General features: G+C 51.2%; 2 protein-coding genes across 3 annotated transcripts; both read left to right on the plus strand.

The window, feature by feature from the left end:
* The first annotated feature begins 141 nt into the window (after nt 1-141).
* rph3aa (rabphilin 3A homolog (mouse), a) lies at nt 142-14,333 on the plus strand. Of its 2 annotated transcripts, XM_029837382.1 has the most exons (17): nt 142-1,177; nt 9,113-9,115; nt 9,516-9,702; nt 9,841-9,970; nt 10,256-10,339; nt 10,724-10,871; nt 10,991-11,185; nt 11,265-11,453; nt 11,536-11,615; nt 11,745-11,819; nt 12,058-12,167; nt 12,247-12,373; nt 12,563-12,613; nt 12,975-13,126; nt 13,221-13,302; nt 13,383-13,479; nt 13,570-14,333. In XM_029837382.1, exons 3-17 carry the CDS (start codon nt 9,587-9,589, stop codon nt 13,701-13,703), a joined length of 1,770 nt encoding a protein of 589 aa, XP_029693242.1. In that variant the 5' UTR covers nt 142-1,177; nt 9,113-9,115; nt 9,516-9,586; the 3' UTR covers nt 13,704-14,333. The 2 variants fall into 2 exon arrangements, with proteins under 2 accessions (XP_029693242.1, XP_011603154.2); XM_011604852.2 differs by lacking the exon at nt 9,113-9,115.
* A 1,196-nt stretch (nt 14,334-15,529) lies between these two features.
* On the plus strand, nt 15,530-18,868 carry pla2g3 (phospholipase A2 group III). The gene is made up of 7 exons (XM_003965412.3): nt 15,530-16,193; nt 16,272-16,404; nt 16,473-16,607; nt 16,854-17,158; nt 17,229-17,358; nt 17,574-17,684; nt 17,889-18,868. The coding sequence occupies exons 1-7, from the start codon at nt 15,659-15,661 to the stop codon at nt 18,073-18,075; spliced, it is 1,536 nt and encodes a 511-aa protein (XP_003965461.3). The 5' UTR covers nt 15,530-15,658; the 3' UTR covers nt 18,076-18,868.
* Nucleotides 18,869-18,891: the final 23 nt, after the last annotated feature.

Here is an 18,891-nt window from a genome sequence, read left to right on the forward strand (position 1 = left end):
ATTCTCATTTATATTGTGAATTATTTAACACTACACCCAAAGCGCCACAGGGGGGCGCCAGAGGGCCCGATCGACGTTTGTTGGGCTGCTTTCTGCTGTGACGTCATAAGTGTGTGACAGTATCAGCATCTATCTTTGTTGGTTCAATGGCCATTCCTCCGAGATGGCTTCAGGTTAACTCTGGCGGTGCTCGCTGAATAATGGAATTACGTAATCGCTGTAGCCTGTAATTGCACAGCGCAGAGGGCCTATTGGATTTGTATTGTATTGCACATAATAAGTGCAGCTGTTTAGCTTGAGGGGAAATAAAGATCCAAAAATAGATCTATTAGAATGGGCTCCCATATGGCTGGCACACACAAGTCCTTATGGAGCACACGTGTGCCGTGAGAGAGGCAACGTACCAGTAAGACAACAGGGAAATTTAATTATTAAAGAGGAGAAACGTTCCAGGGAAGCGTTCTCGATGTTTTTAGTGGAACGTCGAAACAACGCTCCAAAAAAAAAATCTAATTTGAAGAAGGGGAAATAGTCTTTAGGTGAATGCCACTATCATTAATTCTGATGAACGGGGATTTGCAGAGTCACAAGTGAGTTCCTGATGCAGCTTCAGAGCAGAGAAAGACTGTTCTAATATGTTCTTTATTATTTATTGAGATCTGTTTATTTATTCATCTATTTGATCCGACATTGGAGGTCTGAGAGCTCATGAAAACCTTATGAATTCCACAACTTGTTCTGTAAAAACTGCGTCTCAGATGTTTCCCTTTTCAAGAAACCATGAAATGGAGTCTGATTGTATCATCTTAGTGATGTTCTTCCATCCCAGAGCTGAGAAATGTCCTATTTTCAGAGGCGTAAAGGAACATAAAATGGCTAAAAGGAGACAGGTCGCGGAGCGCAGCAGCATTTAAGCTGGATAAACATTTTTCTTTCCGCCTCGTTCATTCTCGCCGTCTTCTGCTGATGCGATGAGAGTGGATGGATTTAGTTAAACTGGGAGAGAGAGAGAGGGGGGGCGGAGCGAGGCGTTTACTACAGTGTGTGTGAGGAGGAGACTGGGAGAGAGGAGAGTAGAGGAGTAGTGGAGAGGAGAGGAGAGGAGAGAGGAGAGCGCCGGCTGGATGCTGAGACCGAGCTGCTGCCGCTGGAGCCTCTGAACAAGTGTTGGGAGAAGGTAAGAGCAGCTCTACTGGACTCACTTCATCTTTGATCTGGGGGGATCTGGTGCAGCGATCGAGTTCTGCAGACTTCAAAGCACCAAACCATCCTCTTGTTTTTGATGTTTTCCATTGTCACTTCCAGGGATGCGTTGCTTCATGTTTGCTGATGTCTTTTAATCCCTTAAATGCCCCTTTTCTGCGCCTCCCAACAATGAGAAAGATCTGTTTCTGGTTCCAACCTTAACTTCTTTATTCTTGGTCCGTCCAGCCTCACTCCTCACCTCCAGCCTCACCCCTCACCCCTCACCTCCAGCCTCACCCCTCACCTCCAGCCTCACCCCTCACCTCCAGCCTCACCCCTCACCTATAGCCTCACCCCTCACCCCTCACCTCCAGCCTCACTCCTCACCTATAGCCTCACTCCTCACCTCCAGCCTCACCCCTCACTCCTCACCTATAGCCTCACCCCTCACCTCCAGCCTCACCCCTCACCTCCAGCCTCACTCCTCACCTATAGCCTCACTCCTCACCTCCAGCCTCACCCCTCACTCCTCACCTATAGCCTCACCCCTCACCTCCAGCCTCACCCCTCACCTATAGCCTCACCCCTCACCTATAGCCTCACCCCTCACTCCTCACCTCCAGCCTCACCCCTCACCCCTCACCTATAGCCTCACCCCTCACCTATAGCCTCACCCCTCACTCCTCACCTCCAGCCTCACCCCTCACCCCTCACCTCCAGCCTCACTCCTCACCTCCAGCCTCACTCCTCACCTCCAGCCTCACCTCCAGCCTCACCCCTCACTCTTCACCTCCAGCCTCACCCCTCACCTCCAGCCTCACCCCTCACTCCTCACCTCCAGCCTCACCCCTCACTCTTCACCTCCAGCCTCACCCCTCACCTCCAGCCTCACCCCTCACCTCCAGCCTCACCCCTCACTCCTCACCTCCAGCCTCACCCCTCACCTCCAGCCTCGCCTCCAGCCTCACCCCTCACTCCTCACCTCCAGCCTCACCTCCAGCCTCACCCCTCACTCCTCACCTCCAGCCTCACTCCTCACCTCCAGCCTCACCCCTCACTCTTCACCTCCAGCCTCACCCCTCACCTCCAGCCTCGCCCCCACCTCCAGCCTCACCCCTCACCCCTCACCTCCAGCCTCACCCCTCACCTCCAGCCTCACCTCTCACCTCCAGCCTCACCCCTCACCTCCAGCCTCACCTCTCACCTCCAGCCTCACCCCTCACTCTTCACCTCCAGCCTCACCCCTCACCTCCAGCCTCACTCCTCACCTCCAGCCTCACCCCTCACTCTTCACCTCCAGCCTCACCCCTCACTCTTCACCTCCAGCCTCACCCCTCACCTCCAGCCTCACCCCCACCTCCAGCCTCACTCCTCACCCCTCACCTCCAGCCTCACTCCTCACCCCTCACCTCCAGCCTCACTCCTCACCCCTCACCTCCAGCCTCACCCCTCACCTCCAGCCTCACTCCTCACCCCTCACCTCCAGCCTCACTCCTCACCCCTCACCTCCAGCCTCACCCCTCACCTCCAGCCTCACTCCTCACTCCTCACCCCTCACCTCCAGCCTCACCCCTCACCTCCAGCCTCACTCCTCACTCCTCACCCCTCACCTCCAGCCTCACTCCTCACCCCTCACCTCCAGCCTCACTCCTCACCCCTCACCTCCAGCCTCACTCCTCACCTCCTCACCTTTCTTCAGTCCATCTTTTTTTTTTTTTTAAAGGGAGGAAAGTGACTTTTCCCAGCACGTGAAGCTTCTAGATCTAATTTTAGATTTGGTGTTTAGAGCACTTCAGAGGTGCTGCTGGATGATTCTGTTGTTTCCTGTTTCACTTTTAAGTGTTTCTTTTGTACTCCATTAGCTGCGCTCTCCCCCTTATCTGTGGCACGTAGCTGGTTTCTTTTTTCCATTCTGGATGATACAGTGAGTCCATGTTGCCGGGGGTAACACGTGCTGGTAACACGATGAAGCCGAGGAGAGGAGGAAGCCCTGCTTTCTCTGGCTGCATGCGTGAAATCCATTTAGGATGCGGACACTCATGTCCTTCCGTTGGGTCCATTGCCCTCTGCCATCTTTGAGGTTTGTTGACCCCCGTTGAATGCCCCCCCCCCCCCCCCCCCCCATCAGCTGCATCGACTGCAGAGCGTGCAGTGGAGGTGGGCGGCGGATTAAACAACCTGCTCCGGCTGATTCAGCCCCCCCCCCAGTTTGTCTCAATTCAAGGAAAATACCTCTTAGATGTGCAACTTTTATTGAAGGTTCTTCTAAATGACACCATCACACGATTACAGCGACATTTCTAACCATTTGTGTCACCGTGACGACAGATTTCTGTCTTTTAGAGTCAAAATTTGTGTGTGAATTAATGAGGAACGCATGAAAGAGACCACGGCGTTGCATATTAATATGACCACGGCATTAATATGCTAATGACGTATTAGCGGTGTCAATACCTTGTGCAGATTTTAGGACTTTAAAGATTATTTCCAGGCAATGTCATCCGAAGGTTGCGCAGGAGGGAGTGATTCCGCAGAATTACGGCTCCTAACGGAGTTCTTGTCCTCGCGCTCCCAGAGAGAGGAGCAAAACACGTGTTTTTTGAGACATATTCAAATCATCTCCCTTTCAAGTCTGCTCCGACGCCACCAGAATGACGCCGAGCTCTTGCTGACCTGTTCGCTCGAACCTCCTCATCCTCTCCAGTCAGGACTCTTGTGCGTCACTTCTCTCCCCAGCATTAATTGACCTGCCTCCATTTTAGCTCTGCAGCTGATGCGCTCGTGTTCCCGCACGATTGATTGGCCTTCAGTGGGTCTGTCACCGAAACGTAGCGTCTAAAAAAAAGAGACTTTTAACAGCAGCACGGACGGAGCGGATCACCGGCCGTGTCAACAGGAGAAAAACTTCTCGCTCCTGCGGCGGCTGTGGCGTCGCCGCCGCTGTGTTCACGATCAGAATCGGACCTCTGCGCACCACACGGGTGGTGGCTCGGGCACCAAACGTGCCAGGCAGAGGCCGTTACCTGACCCGAACACATCTCGACCTATTGAAGCAGAACCAGCGTTGACCTCCTGACCTCTTGGGAAAGGAATGAAGCCACAAAAATTGGGAAAACTCAGCTTCAACTTCCTCGAGGCAATGAAGAAGCTTTAAATGTGACTATGGAAGCCATGGGTGCCCTTAGCTTTTACTGTATGGACTTGAACGCAGCACGCTCAACATGTCCGTGATGCATTCAGGGAGTCTTTGGCGTAATGGCCAGATTATTCGTAATTCTGAGCATCTTTCACCAGGAAGTATCAAACAACCATCAAATAAACGGGGGAGGGGCTCTGGCGGGATTAAGTAGGCGGCGATGCACATCTGCAGAGCTAAGCCCCGTAAGCTTCCTGGTGACTGGGACCAGCGTCTGTGGAGGAGTGGAGTGACGCGGCGCATGAATGGACGGGCGCTGATGAACAAGTGCCGGCGGATGGATGTGGGAGGTGTCAGCTGCTGCGACGCCGTGGCGGGGGGGGCGTCGTCCGTGGGCGGGATGAGTGTGCTGAGGAGATGACGACATGTGTTGTGCAGCTCCAAGCTGGGCGCCTCTCTTTTGGGGGGGGGGGGGTTCGGGGAACGTTCTCTGGACCGTAAATAAGCGGGACGTTCCCGTCGGAGCCACGGAGGTTTTCCTGAGTGGACTAACCTCCTTTCATTAGAGCAAACGGCTGATCCAAACCCTCCAGCTACACTTTTAATGGTCTGAGCTCAGCGCGAAGACATGAACACGAAAGACCTCCCCATCATCCAACATTTATTCGATGGGGCGCGACTACAAAGTTGGAAGTAATTGTTTTCTTAATAGTGGCTAAAGGAGGGGAGACGCAGGAAGAGGGCTGACGTAGGTTTCCTTTCTGCAGCGCATCCACACAGTCACACTGTGTGTGTTTGCCTCTGCGCCGACACAAATAAGAGTGTGTGTTAAGACATAGCGTGTGTGTGTGTGTGTGTGTGGAGCCCTACAGCCTGCAGCTATTAGTCAGCCCACATATAGTCGCATTGAGCCAAATTGCCTGGGTTTCCCTTTACTTCGTGTCATTCTTTGCTTGTCTCTGTGCTGCTGACCTCATGTGACAGGTCCTCCCACACACAGCGCACACTCTTTTGTGTGCACGTCAGTGTGCTCCGATGGTTAAGGATTATAGGTTGCTGATTCACAGCGAAGATCATCATTTGCCTGCTAATCAGACACCCAAAATGAAGCCGGTTGGTTCTAATCCGATTACAAAGAAAACAGATTTTTACAGATGTGTCGCCTTTAGCAGAGGACGCCGGTCCAGTGAGACGCGTCATCCGTGACCTTAACGTGTCACTGGGACTCTGTCTGTGCTCTCGAGGCGCCGCCGGATTCGGTTTTCTCAGCGTCCGCGCACATCACCCGCTAGCATCCTCCCCGCGACCTCCTGTAAAAGCGCCAAAGGAAAACCAGTTTGGAAGTCCAGTCCAGTCCCCGCTGGACCGGCGTTGGACATGTTGATGAGACGGGAGGTTTCCTGCTGCGTCCGTCCGCTCCGTCAGCCTTTCAGCCTGATTGCCGCAACGCAATCAATGGCACAAAAATACAGCCTGAGCAGCAAACGCAAACGTTAGCAGTTAGCAGAGTGCCGCTAACGGAGCCAATAACAACAATTAACCGATGGCGGATCCATCTACGGCCTGATGGATCCACTTACTGCAGTGATTGGTTTCATAATTCACCGTTGGTTGAGGTGTGTGCTGTTCCATCTTCCATAAAATGGCCTCTCTGGCGCTGTTAAGTCACTTTCTGTGCCCGTTCCCAGTTAAGGGAGCAGACCAGTGGTGAGTGGGGAGCTGTAAATTACGGCTTCCCTGTAATTGTAGAGTGGTTGACACCCAGTTCACCTCACTGGCTGCGACCTATAATCTAAGCTCCACACACGCTCTCATGTATGTGCCCGCACACATCGGGGTTGGAAAGTCTTCCACGCGGGAGGTCGTTCAGCCAACCGACCGGCGACGCGGGCCCTCGCTGCGGTCTCCCTTAATTAAAAGCACAATCAGAAGGAATGATTTGTATAAAAATGCGTCTCGGTGCCCCGGGAGACCTCGGCGAATCCCCGGTGTTCTCTGGATGGCTCTCGCCGCGTGCAGAGTGCATTTAAAAGCCACTGACATTATCTGCAGAATCATGAAATATTAACGGGCCGATCTGGTTCGCTGTGTCAGATCCATATAAATGAAGGCGCGCTGTAAAAAAAACCTTAGCATTGTTTTAAGGTCAATATCAAGCACAGAAGGAAACTGCTTTGATCAATGTGTCCCAGTAATTAGTCTCAGTTGACTCGCTGTTTCGTCGCCGCATCGATAAAATAATCAGCCGGCGCCTCTAATGATCACTTGGCGTTTTATTTTCTTCTTGTCGACCACATGAAAGCGGAACATACTCGCTCTGAATCACTGGTGAGCCCAATGCTGACGGACCATAATGCATCTGGACTAATTACCTCTCAGCAAGCGGGGGCCACAGGCGAGGACGCGCCAGAGTCCGGGGTCGCAGGGTCGCGGGGTCGCGGGGGGACTGAAGTGGACGTTCTGGCGGCCTCCGTCCTCCTCGGTGGACGACCCTGAGGATGATCCGGGTGTCGTGTCCTGCCGGGCGGCTCTGAGCGCATCGATCCACTGTAAAGCAGCGGCGGCGCCGGTCAATAGTCAATTTGTGCTTCACATGTGTTTGCGTGCTTGTGCGTGTCGCTTCACTACACAGTCCTACTTTTGTGACTGTATTAAATTAAACGTCTCGTTATCTGTTTTTCTAATCAAGTCATGAACTTAAACACTATCTTTGTTCCCGCTGACTGAACCAGGCTGTTTATGGTTTAAATCTATATTTTTTTATTATAACATATTTTCTACTATCTGCTTGACACCATTTTTTTCATGTCTGTGTGATCCAGGAGGCAACTCCTGTGATTTGATGCATAATGACAGTGTGTGTGTGTGTGTGTGGGTGTGTGTGTGTGTGTGTGTGTGTGTGTGTGTGTGTGTGTGTGGTGACTCACAGGCTGAAAGTGTCTGATATTTCTGGACGTTTCCATTCTTACTGACCCAAACTGTCTCTGTGACTCTGAACCCTTAGAGGCAAAACATGTACACACACACACACACACACACACACACTAACCTAACCCTAAACTTAACCCAGTCCTAACCTTTGAATAGCCCTGTGAATTTGTAAGGACCAGATAAAATGTCCTCACTTTGCTAGAAGAATGCATAGTTTCATACTCAACACATAGCATGTATAAGAACACATGCATGTCAACCTGTTAGGCTGCTCCCTGCGCTCACACACACACACACACACACACACACACACACACACACACAGCCACTGACATTTCCATGCCTCAGGAACAGAGCAGCCAGGAATGATGGAGGACACTGAGCCTTTAAGCGAGTGATGCATTAAAACCCTCTTACTCAGCAGCCTGATCCTCATCTAACGTGGTTATTAATGATTATTTACTCCACGGCAGAATAAGTGAGCAGCACATAGATGATACTGTTGGAGCTTTTATAGACGGGCCCTAGCTCTAACCCCCCCGAATGGACGCTTGGCATCATAAAAGGGGCCCGGTGCTGCCGCGTCTCCTCTCATTGTTAGCGGGAAGAGTTGCGCAAGAGAGGGAGCCGCTGAGGTCACGCTTCCTTCTTAACAATATCCTTGTGAAAAGATAATGAGCGCACGTCTCCTCGGCAGGAATGTCTCCGGGCGTGGACGCTGCAGACCTGACTCCAGTCCAGGCCCGCCGGTTCAGCCTCCATTAGCAGCCTCATCTATGGGGGCCGCGCGGCTTTAATGGCATCTGTGCTCTCGGTCATAGCGGCAGGAGGTGTGGCAGGGCTGACAGTCGTCATGGCGATAATGGAGCAAGAGCCTCGCAGTCTTCTGCTGAGGCGTGTTTCTGTCCGATAGAACTGGAACAGCTTTGTATGATTGTAAAGTCCACTCAAACAACTGGGAGTTGTAAACCTGCTGACTAGCGCAGCCGCGGCTGCTAACCGTTGATCCATCCCTTCCGAGGCACATTCTGCATCTCCAAGGCTCATAATTATGCGCGGGACAAATATAGCCACCTTGATTAAATCTAACAACCTCCTTTTTGGTCCTCCCCACCTCCCAAATGGGCGAGGGCATCTTCGCGGTATCTGTAAACACATCAGAAAATGGAGCTCGGCGCGCACGGCGGAATAGCAAATATGTAAATTCCACGATGACGTAACACCCAACATTTGCTGCATAGTCTGAATAAATGTATTAGCCACCAGAAAGAGGAGGATTTGTCAAAAACCTGAAAACTACTCATTTGTGATGCGTCTCTCAGGAGTTTTGCAGAGTTGTGCACGCTACCCTGTACGTGCTCGCTCCCTGCACTTAGCTTAGCTCGATGCTTCACAGCTTTGTTCACAGCCGTCCAGACTCTGCAGAGGGCTCCAGCTCTCTTTGATGGTCATTAAAGCCGGGGAAAAACACTGAATACGGCACTTTTGTCTGACGCTCTTGGCTTTTTTTAGTAAACAGCGCACAGCAGAGGCAGCCCTTTGATTAAAACCCTCGTTTGAGGCCTTTAAGATAACATGATGGCACGTGTTAACATTACAGGCAGGATCCTGAATGACGGAGGCCGTCTCCACTCACACAGAGGAGGTTTTGGTCGTTCTTCTGATGATAATAATAGAACCTGAGGAGAAGCGCCGTCATGCTCGCCGCTCTTTTGCAGTGCCTTGTGAGATTTTCTTCAAGTCGGACAGGTGGAATCAATAACAACCTTATTAGCGTTTGCTGGTAAAAGGCCACTCTGACCTCACAAAATGGGTTTATCGCCCTCAGATGAGGGATGCGACCAACGGTAGCCATGACAGAAGGTCTGGAAAAGCGATGCAGTGGCGCCATTTTGGATCTGCAGGGTCAGCGGTCAACCGCTGATCATCATTCATCGGCGTGAGTCGGGGGGAGGAGAGGAGACGGCGGCCATATTTCATGTTTGCTCAGAGCCTCTAATGGCAACGCTAATCTGTGGTGCTCACCCTGGACCTCCGATTGTGGATCTCCTCCCCCATCACAGGGCTGTTAGCTCCAGATCTTAACCAACCCTGTCAGCTGTTCTCTCAGTCAGGACATCTGTTATTAAGGAGGCCAAGAGTTCCTTGTAAACACTTTTGCTCCTACTCAGCGTCGCTTTTGGGTGGAAAATGTTTGCGTCTGTGCTCCTGTCGGAGGGTTTTAGTGTCTTCGTCTCCTTAGCGGTGCACTTTTGTTTTCCAGTCTGAGCGGCGCTTTTACGACTTTGGGAGACAGACTCTGCACGCTCGCGCCTCTTCCAGATTAGGTGGACGATGAACGTGCCTGGCGGCCCCCCAGGGGCGGAGCTCACGGACCAGGAGAAGGAGATCATCAACGGCGTCCTGGCCCGGGCAGCCATGATGGAGAGCAAGGAGCAGGAGAGGATTGGGTGAGGGGGGGGGGGACAATTGTCTCCGTTACACAAATTCCCATCAGTCCACCACTCACAGATGCTCCCCAGCTCAGATGATTTGTCTTTTTATAAATGTTTGCACCTGCACTCACGCCCATTTGCATGTCCTCGCAGGCGTCTTTCCAGTCGCCTGGACACTATCAAGAAGACAGCATGTGGCGACGGACACTCACACTGTCTGCTGTGTGGGGCGTCGTTCGGGCCGCAGGGGGTCACAGCTGTCCTCTGCGTGCAGTGCAAAAACGTAGGTGGACTTCTGTCTTGACGCCGCCGCAAATAAAGCCTTCACAGCACGCTTTAGCATAGCTTCGACAAGGACGCGCAGGTTTCCTGTGGCGACGAGCGCCCAACGGCCCGTATGCTAACACCCTCTGACATGTGTGTGCGTTTCCATGATTCCATGTAGCACGTTTGTGCTCCTTCTTGTCCACGCCAGCTCAGGGGAGATGCCGATGCTCTCTGAATTGTAAAGCTCTGCACCTGCCGCCAAGGGTTCTGCGCATTTATGCATTTATTTGCTTCTTTGCAGCACATTTGCAGCAAATGCGGGATCTACAGCAACAGCCGAACGTCTCCCGTGTGGCTGTGCAGAATCTGCCAGGAGCAGCAAGAGGTGAGAGGAAGGAGGTATCAAGGCCAGAGAATACAATTATGGGGCCAGTCTCTGAAAATATGTCCCTTTTTCCCATCATATGCGCCACTTTGCAGTTTAGCCTCCAGTAGAATCGCATTTCACTGCCCGCTGACCTGGAAAATTAGCTTCAATTGATACTTTTGACCATATCTGGATTCACTTATTTCATTTAAAAATTGCTTAAGATCTTGATTAAAATGAAGCACGAACGGCCTGGTTTTGACGACGCAGCTACTCGGGTTGGGGGGGCCGCGCCTCATCATAACTCATCAGCTTGTTTTCGAGTTTTTGCTGCAGGGACAAATACTGAAAAACCTCCAAGAGGAACGGAACGAAACCTCCCTCTGGTCTGTCTGCGTGCAGATCCAGAAGCGTTCGGGCGCCTGGTTCTACAAGGGAAGAGACCAGCAGCTTCTGCCAACACCGTTCCCCCTGCCCAAACCTCCTCACTCCGAGAGCTCGGAGCCCGGAGGCCCTGTTGGAGCGCGGCCGGCCAACAGCCAGCTCCACGGTAGTCTGAGGAAGTGTTTGCTAACGTATCAAGACAGTAATTCAAGTGCTGCGGCTAATAAAATGAGCACAGAGGGAGCGTCAAGAGCAGCTGTTGCAGTTGATATGTTGTCTCCTCAGAGTCGCGGCAGCATCATCTTCATCAGCAGCAGCATCATCTTCATCAGCCGCCGTCTTCCGGCTCGGAACAACAGGAACAGACAGCAAGAACAACAGCTGACGGCCGTAACGAGGCCCAGCCTTCGCCAGCAGCCGTGATGAAGGCTGAGAGACAGGCGTCAGCCTCCAAACCCCCCCAGCAGACAGCCGCCTCAGGTAAAGACGTGCCGCTCCCCCCCAGGACCCCAAAAAAAGGACGTGCAGGTCGATGTGACGTGCTGGTTTTTAATCACAGCGGATCACGCACGTACGGGGAGGGGGGAGACGCCTCCTCTGCTGGTGGAGGACAAAAGGCAACCTGTCGTCTCCGCTCCCAGTTTTCCTGCAGCCAAAAGTGCTCCGGCGGCCAACAACCCCGCGTCTTCCAGACCCCCGCCGGCCAGAACAGAAGCGGAGGATAATGATTATGACTCGGATGATGCCAGTAAGGCTGCTCCGGAAGTGTCCGCAGCGTCCTGCCGTCCACGGCCGTCAGAGCTGATCTGCTTCTGTCTTTATTCCCGCAGCCACTCTGGGATCTCTGGAGTTCAGCCTGCTGTACGAGCAGGAGAACCACACCCTGCACTGCTGCATCATCAGAGCCAAGGTAAGGCAGGAAAGACCCAAGAAAGAGCAGGGAAAATCCTCAGGGTCAGACCAGAATACAGGACAGGATAATCCAATCACTCCCAATTGAATGGGGGGGGGGTCCACTATTTTACCTTCTGTGTCTCAGGGTTTAAAGCCGATGGACTCCAACGGACTCGCTGACCCATATGTGAAGCTGCACCTCTTACCAGGAGCCAGTAAGGTACTGGACTCTCTGACCCTGTTCCTCTGTTTGTATTAAACACGATCAATGTTCCCAACCCTAACCAAACAAAGAGGATCATCAGTGCCCTCACTGGTCCCACCAGCCCCGGGGAACAGTACCTGGTTCACCCACCGTGGGTGGACCCTGCTGCCCCTGTTCCCCACACCCGGATCATTGTCCTGTCTTGATCCCTGTCACAACCCGTCCCTCTAAAACACCTCTCACTGTCCCTCAGTCCAACAAGCTTCGCACCAAGACGCTGAAGAACACCCTGAACCCGGTGTGGAACGAGACGCTGGCCTACTACGGCATTTCTGACGAGGAGATGTCTCGCAAAACTCTGCGGTAGGAAAACCTCGATCCGTGCAGATTCATAGGGATGAGCCACGGCGGGGCCGGTGATGGTCGGCGCTGTCGTCTTCAGGTTGTCGGTGAGCGACGAGGACAAGTTCGGACACAACGAATTCATAGGAGAGACGCGGGTCGCCCTGAAGAAGCTGAAGTTCGACGAGAAGAAGAACTACAACGTTTGTTTGGAGCGAGTCATTCCGGTAAGTTGAAAATTGGAAATATCAATGAGCAAAGGGGATCAACGGCAGCGGGAAGAAACCTTGAGCAGGACGAGGCCTCTACATCCTATACGATGACCTCCCCGTGCGGCTCGATGCATCACAATCATTACGTCGGTGGTGCCGACATCACTCACAGTAACGGTTATTCCCGGTTCCCTCCCCTCACAGGTGAAGAAAGCTGTGGGCCAGTCCCGTGGAATGGCGCTCTACGAGGACGACGTAAGACTCTTTCATGGATCCGAAGCTCTTGTACACGATGGATTTTCTGCTGCGCAACTCAATACGCTCGTTTAGTTTATGGAGAATATCGAGTTACCGTTGTGAATACTGCTGATATTGCATATTCTGGCGTGCCGGCGTCCAGGAAACACGGGTCCGACACGGGAGGATGAGGTATCAACCGGACATGATCGAATTTTCCGATCGATGGCATTAATATTTACAGTTTGTTCTTTTATTGAATCCTGTCAACTCATAATGACAGCACACACACACACACACACACACACACGCCGGCAGCGTCTCTGGTTTCCTGCTGGGGGAAACCGGAAGTATGGGAACGTGTACTTCCTGTGTGCAGGTGAATGAAGGCGAGGACTCTGAGGACCGAGGCCGCATCCTGGTCTCGCTGCTGTACAACAGCCAGCAGGGCCGTCTGGTCGTAGGCGTGGTCCGCTGCGCTCACCTCGCCGCCATGGACTCCAACGGATACTCCGACCCGTTCGTTAAAGTGTATGAGCTCCAATATGAGCCCCTCCCGCGCTAAAATTCTGCCTCCAGGCAGGATTCTGCTCGTGCTCACGAGCTTTTTATCACTCTGCCGCAGGTGTCTGAAGCCAGATATGGGGAAGAAAGCTAAAAACAAAACCCAAATCAAAAAGAAGACCCTTAATCCAGAGTTTAATGAGGTCAGTGCTTTCTATCTACGTGTCCTCACATCCTTTTGATGAATTTTTACACGCATTTTGACATCTCAATGTCCTTTCAGGAATTTTCTTACGAGATAAAGCACGGCGAGCTAGCCAAGAAGACGCTGGATATCTCAGTCTGGGACTATGACATGGGAAAATCCAACGATTTCATTGGTAAGTGTGTACACTGCCATTCTATAGGATCAAGCAGAAGCATGTTAGCATTAGCCACCATCCTGACCTCACACATGTCCCTGCCTACAGGGGGGTGTCAGCTGGGCATCCAGGCTAAAGGAGAGTGTCTGAAGCACTGGTACGAGTGCCTCAAGAACAAAGACAAGAAGATCGAGCGCTGGCACGTTCTCCTCAACGACAACTCGGCCCACTTTGAGGACTAAAGCCTCTTCCCGCGTCGTTCCCCTCTAGCGTATCGTCTTCCCCGGATAGACCCATCGTCATCTCCCTTTTGCCTAGTTTTGCCCCCAAAGCGCGAGGACGTTTCAACATTTTCGCCCATTTTGGCGACCTGCTTCCTGAAGTCCTTCAGCATTGGCTGAACCCCCGCCGGTGACCTCTGACCTGTCTCCTCCTCTGACCTGTCTCCCCCGCGATGCTCCGCGTCATCATCACCGTCACGTGTCGTCTGCCCAGCTGTGTCGCCGCGCTGTCCCAGTGATCGCAGCAGCAAAATATTAGTTTCTCGTGCACGCCGTGCGCACTGATATTACATGTTCGTGTTCCTGAAATCGCCGCTATGACGCTGTTATTTCCCTTCTGCTTTGGTTGCTCTGCATGACCGTTTATCATGGAGAACAAGTCTGCTCGTGTCACATAAATAAAGGTCACCAGAATGATTGCGCAACATTACGAGAACGCTATATTTGATGGCGGGCCGCTGGGCATTTCCAGCTGTGTAATCACTGTTTCGCACCATGGTCTGGCACTGATGCATGTCTGAATTCATGTTGTTGCACACTTGTGGCTAATTAATAAAGGCATCATCATCGCCACCGCCGCCGCCATCGTCATCACGCGCCTTTTCCTGTCCGCATCATCGGCGCATGTTGGTGTTGTGACATGGCAGAAACTTTGCCTGGATCAGGTGAGGTCGGAACCAATCAGAGCGGAGCGACACGCGGCCGACGAGGCTTGAACTTTGACTCGTCTTGATAAAAACTTGACATCTGTCCAACTGGGTAAAAGTTTGTATATTTTTACTCTCGAGGGTTTGTGAGTACAAACAGCTCATTGCTGATCGATAGAATACAGACGTGGTGGGAAAATCAACCATTTACAGCTGAGAAAAATCGATATCTATCCATATAGTTTAGAACACAAAAGGAATCAGACTAAAAAAGAAGAATCTGTCTATTGTGACAGTGATTATGTTCATTTTTAACCTTGAGGTCTTCAGGCTCAACTCGCTGGCATTACTGGAGGCTGTGTCACGCTTCTGGATCCTAACCCCCCCCCGCAGGACACCCACTGAGCCTGTCACTCTGCACAACCTCCTGTCAATAAAAACTCCAGTACAGCAACCTTCAGATTGACAATGTGATGTTTTGCTTTAGGCGGAACCGAATATAGAAATATAAATAGATTTCCTTTTCCCCTTCAGAGTGAGAGGTCTTATCAGAAAGCTTCAACATAGAAGAATCACAGATGCCTGTTGTTTCATCAGAGTGAGAGGTCTTACCGTCACAAACTCTCTGGCTCGTCCCAACTCTTATTGCTCTTTTAATTTAATCGTGATGTTTGATCTTGTAACATTTAAGCCCTGAGAAAAAGCACCGAAAATGTTATTACATGAATTACACGATGTACCGCAGACATGGTCAAGGCCAAGCACCTTTGGCCATTTTTATTTGTTGTACTTGTCCTAAAAGTAAACAGCTCTACAAAAATGATCAATAATTGAGGCATCAAATGCATTTTTGTCTCGATATAATCCATCTTTAAATGGAAGAGACGTTCAGATGTACCATAATTATAAGATGTTTAGTTCTAAAAAGATTTTTTTTTTTAAAAAAAAAAGCAGTTTTATTGTTCTGGTATACAAAACTATAACATTTTGCGCTTATCCTCAGTCAGATCTGACTATGAAACTAATTGGGGTTTTGTATTGATGCCAACTTGTATAATCGATATATGACAGTGCCAGAGAGAGAGAGAGAGCGATAGTTAGAGTGAGATCACGTGATTGCGGCTTATTTAATGTTTATTTGCGATCCACTGGGGAGTAAATACTCCTCCCCTCTTCTCTTTTTCAACCTGTCAATCTGTCATCACTCCTCGGTGATCAATTTCTTTAGATCTGGAGCGGAATTGCCTGGTTGCGCCCTCAGCCGCGGTCATGGCGCGCTTTGCTCCGCTGCTCGCCGCTATTCTGTCGTCATCGCTGCTTCTCCGCTCACCCGCTGAAGCCTCCATCTTCTGCGCCCGGAGGAAACTTTTGTCCGCCGAGGGAGTGCATTACACGTTCCTGCGGAGCCCCCCCCAGCAGGCCCCTCCATCCCTCCGGCTCTACCAAGGCTCCTGGTCTCACAGGCGCGCTCTGCTCAGCTGCGCCTGGAGCGATGACGCAGCAGTCATCCGCGATTACTTGTCCCTGTGTCGGGAGCGCGCACGGGAATTTTCAGATCACCTGGAGGAGAGTTTAGGTATCGACTCGGCGTTCGGAGCAGAGGATCCGTGCGTCTCGCTAGCGTCTCCGAACCTCGGTGGGCCCCCGGGGAAGAGGTCTTTGAGGAGCGTGGACAGCTCACCTCCTGGGGCGCAAGAGAAGGGGTCAAAGGGCAGGAGCCTCCATCGTGTGAAGCGCGGATTTATTGTACCAGGAACTCTGTGGTGTGGATCTGGCAACAAAGCCCCTTCACTTGGAGACCTGGGTAGGTTTCCGCCTGAACAGAACTAGTTTAGTTTGACACGTGTGCACAACGCCGTGCGTAACCCCCCATGTGTTGCAGGCCTTTTCGCAGAAACAGACAGCTGCTGCCGCGAGCACGACCAGTGCAAGAACACCATTCTGTCCTTTCACTCCCGGTTCGGCGTCTTCAACAGCAACATCTTCACCATGTCTCACTGCGACTGTGACAAAAAGTAGGCCCCCGTAGCCTCCAGCGGGTCCTGGCCGGGCAAACTCAAACGCTGTTCTTGACTGTGGGCAGGTTCCGCAGCTGTCTGCTGGAGGCTGGAGACAGCATATCCCACGTGGTGGGTTACACCTTCTTCAACCTGCTGAAGATGCACTGCTTCGAATTCTCCCACCGGCTCCAGTGCGCCCAGAGGAACTGGTTCGGCATGTGAGTGGGACACATTTATCCTCTCATCTCTGAGTCGGGGCTGGCTGCTGCTGGTGGCAGTTTTAAAGGTTCGAGGTCAACCCAGGCATCACTGTCACCATGGTGATGAGAGCGGGGCGTTATATTGTAAATGAAATAACCTGTCGGTTACTGAATTTGATGTCTTCATTTCGGAAATGACTAAAGGAAACATTGTTTTTCCACCATTTTGTCCAAATAAATTGGAATTGAATTCCCCCGTTTCAGGTGCAAAGAGACTAAAATGGCTCTCTACGCTGACGTTCACCCCCCAACGCTGTATGAGGCTCCCTCCCCAGCACAGCTCAACCATTCCGGCTCCATTAACACCAGCCTACCTGAAGAGCCGACGCAGAACAGCACGACACCGGCGCAGCTTCCCTCCGGCGCCTCTGCAGGGTACACCCTCCACACACCCCCTCCCCCCACCTCCTTCACTGAAGATCCGACTCCAGGCCCGGAGTGGCCCACCGGACCAGTAACGGCTCAGGAGACGTCCCCCACCGGGGACCAACCTCTGTCTGACCTCAGAGGTAGCTCCTATCAGTGACGTCATTCACACACAATCAGGAGACGTTTGACAGCGGCGTCTCCCCTCCACAGGAATGCAGCAGGCATGTTCTCTCTACAGGGACCTGGACCAGTGCGGGACCAAGATCCCCCCCCTGCAGAATAGATTCGGCCTCCACAACCCCGACGCCGCCACGCTGTATCACTGCAACTGTACCAGCAGGTACCACGAACGGGGACAGTTTTTGCCCCCCTTCCTGCTAACGTCTCCCTCCTCCCTGCTCCTAAAGTGGGCCAGGAGCTGCGTTACACAACGCTGCGACGCTGCGTGGCTCCTGGACATTATCATACTTTGGTGTTTGCACATCTGCTCTGTTTGGTTTCAACCCCCCCCCCCCCCCCACCGTCACTCTCTAACGCGTTTTTCTGCCGTGCCAGATTATTCCAGATGTTGGCTAATCAGAGACCACTGACAGAGGTGCACGCCGCTCTGCTGGGACGCGTGTCTCCGTCCTGCTTCCTGCTGCGGAGCTGCACAGCTGGCAAAATGTGAGTCGCAAACCCAGATGTGTCCTGACTGAGCTGGAACCTCAGACTCAGGGTGGTGTTACACCGAATGAGATAAAATATCATTATGTAATATACTAAAAACAAAAAAGCTGGCCAACCGAGTGAAGATGCCTATCATGCATATATGGGGTGTGTTATGTAATTATTGCAATGCTAAACTCTGTTTCTGCCTTTGTTGAATAGATGTGCAGTCGTCCAGGTGACGGCCCAGAGTAACGCACACGCGGTGAAACAGCGCCACCTGCAGGCCACGAGCGGGAGCGCGCGGAGGCCAAAGAGAAAAGACAGAACCGTCACACTTCACAAAATGTGTGTGAGGAAGGTTGGAAAACTAAGAGCGGGGTGGAAAAGGAAGACCAGAAAACAATAAAGACTCCCAGCAGACAGCCGAAGGGCAGCCTGATGTGTCATAGACGAGACACCCGCTTACTTGTTTTCTTTCCTAAAGAAAGATTGGCAGGAATACACACACATACACACACACACATTCACTCACTAACTCACAGGAGGGATAACTGAAGTTTCCAATCAACATAATGTCATCCGAGGCCACTGCGCCAAACTCTCTCCTTCATTTAAGATATTAAAATACGACAGAAGAGGAACAAATGGCACCAACAGTTCTGCTGATGTATCATTTCACATCAATTCACGGCGCTCAAAAGGAAATGAGCCTGAAATAATGAACAGAGGAAAATGACAGCAGTTTAAATACTGTTGCCTTTATAAATTATCGAAGAACTTTTCCCCTTTAATGTCTTTCTATGTAGCAAATGTCTAAATGTTTGGTTAAGGTGACTTTCCCTTATGTATTTTAATGTATTTCATGTTGTGTTGATGGTTCTCTGCTGTAAATCAACTGCATTTTTTAAACAAGGGAAAGAAATGTAAATAGCTGAATATAAAATAAATATTGATGCGTCTTAAATTTAAGATAAAATCACGAATGAATATAGGAAAAATCAAAATGGTTTTGTTGTTTTAAACCTGCAAATGTGACTTTAATATCACATTTATATATGAAAAATCTGACTTTTTTATTCATTATTATGCCAGACTAAAGATTATAGATAGAGGAATAAAATGTGTAATAAAAAATGTGATTAAAACTGGGTGTAAATATAAAGGAAAATTTGTGAGGAAATAAATCTACTCTAAGAGTTCATTTATTGAGCCGGGTGATTCC

This window comes from Takifugu rubripes, chromosome 6, assembly GCF_901000725.2.
Source record: "Takifugu rubripes chromosome 6, fTakRub1.2, whole genome shotgun sequence".
Classification (NCBI taxonomy): domain Eukaryota; kingdom Metazoa; phylum Chordata; class Actinopteri; order Tetraodontiformes; family Tetraodontidae; genus Takifugu; species Takifugu rubripes.

Bases quoted from the DNA above. Each gene is read 5' to 3' on its own strand.
- rph3aa (XM_029837382.1), top strand. From the start codon at position 9,587: ATGAACGTGCCTGGCGGCCCCCCAGGGGCGGAGCTCACGGACCAGGAG. The intron at 12,374-12,562 runs GTAAGTTGAAAA...CTCCCCTCACAG, and splicing joins GTTTGGAGCGAGTCATTCCG to GTGAAGAAAGCTGTGGGCCA. The intron at 13,127-13,220 runs GTATGAGCTCCA...ACTCTGCCGCAG, and splicing joins TCCGACCCGTTCGTTAAAGT to GTGTCTGAAGCCAGATATGG.
- pla2g3 (XM_003965412.3), top strand. From the start codon at position 15,659: ATGGCGCGCTTTGCTCCGCTGCTCGCCGCTATTCTGTCGTCATCGCTG. The intron at 16,405-16,472 runs GTAGGCCCCCGT...GACTGTGGGCAG, and splicing joins CACTGCGACTGTGACAAAAA to GTTCCGCAGCTGTCTGCTGG. The intron at 16,608-16,853 runs GTGAGTGGGACA...CCCCCGTTTCAG, and splicing joins CAGAGGAACTGGTTCGGCAT to GTGCAAAGAGACTAAAATGG.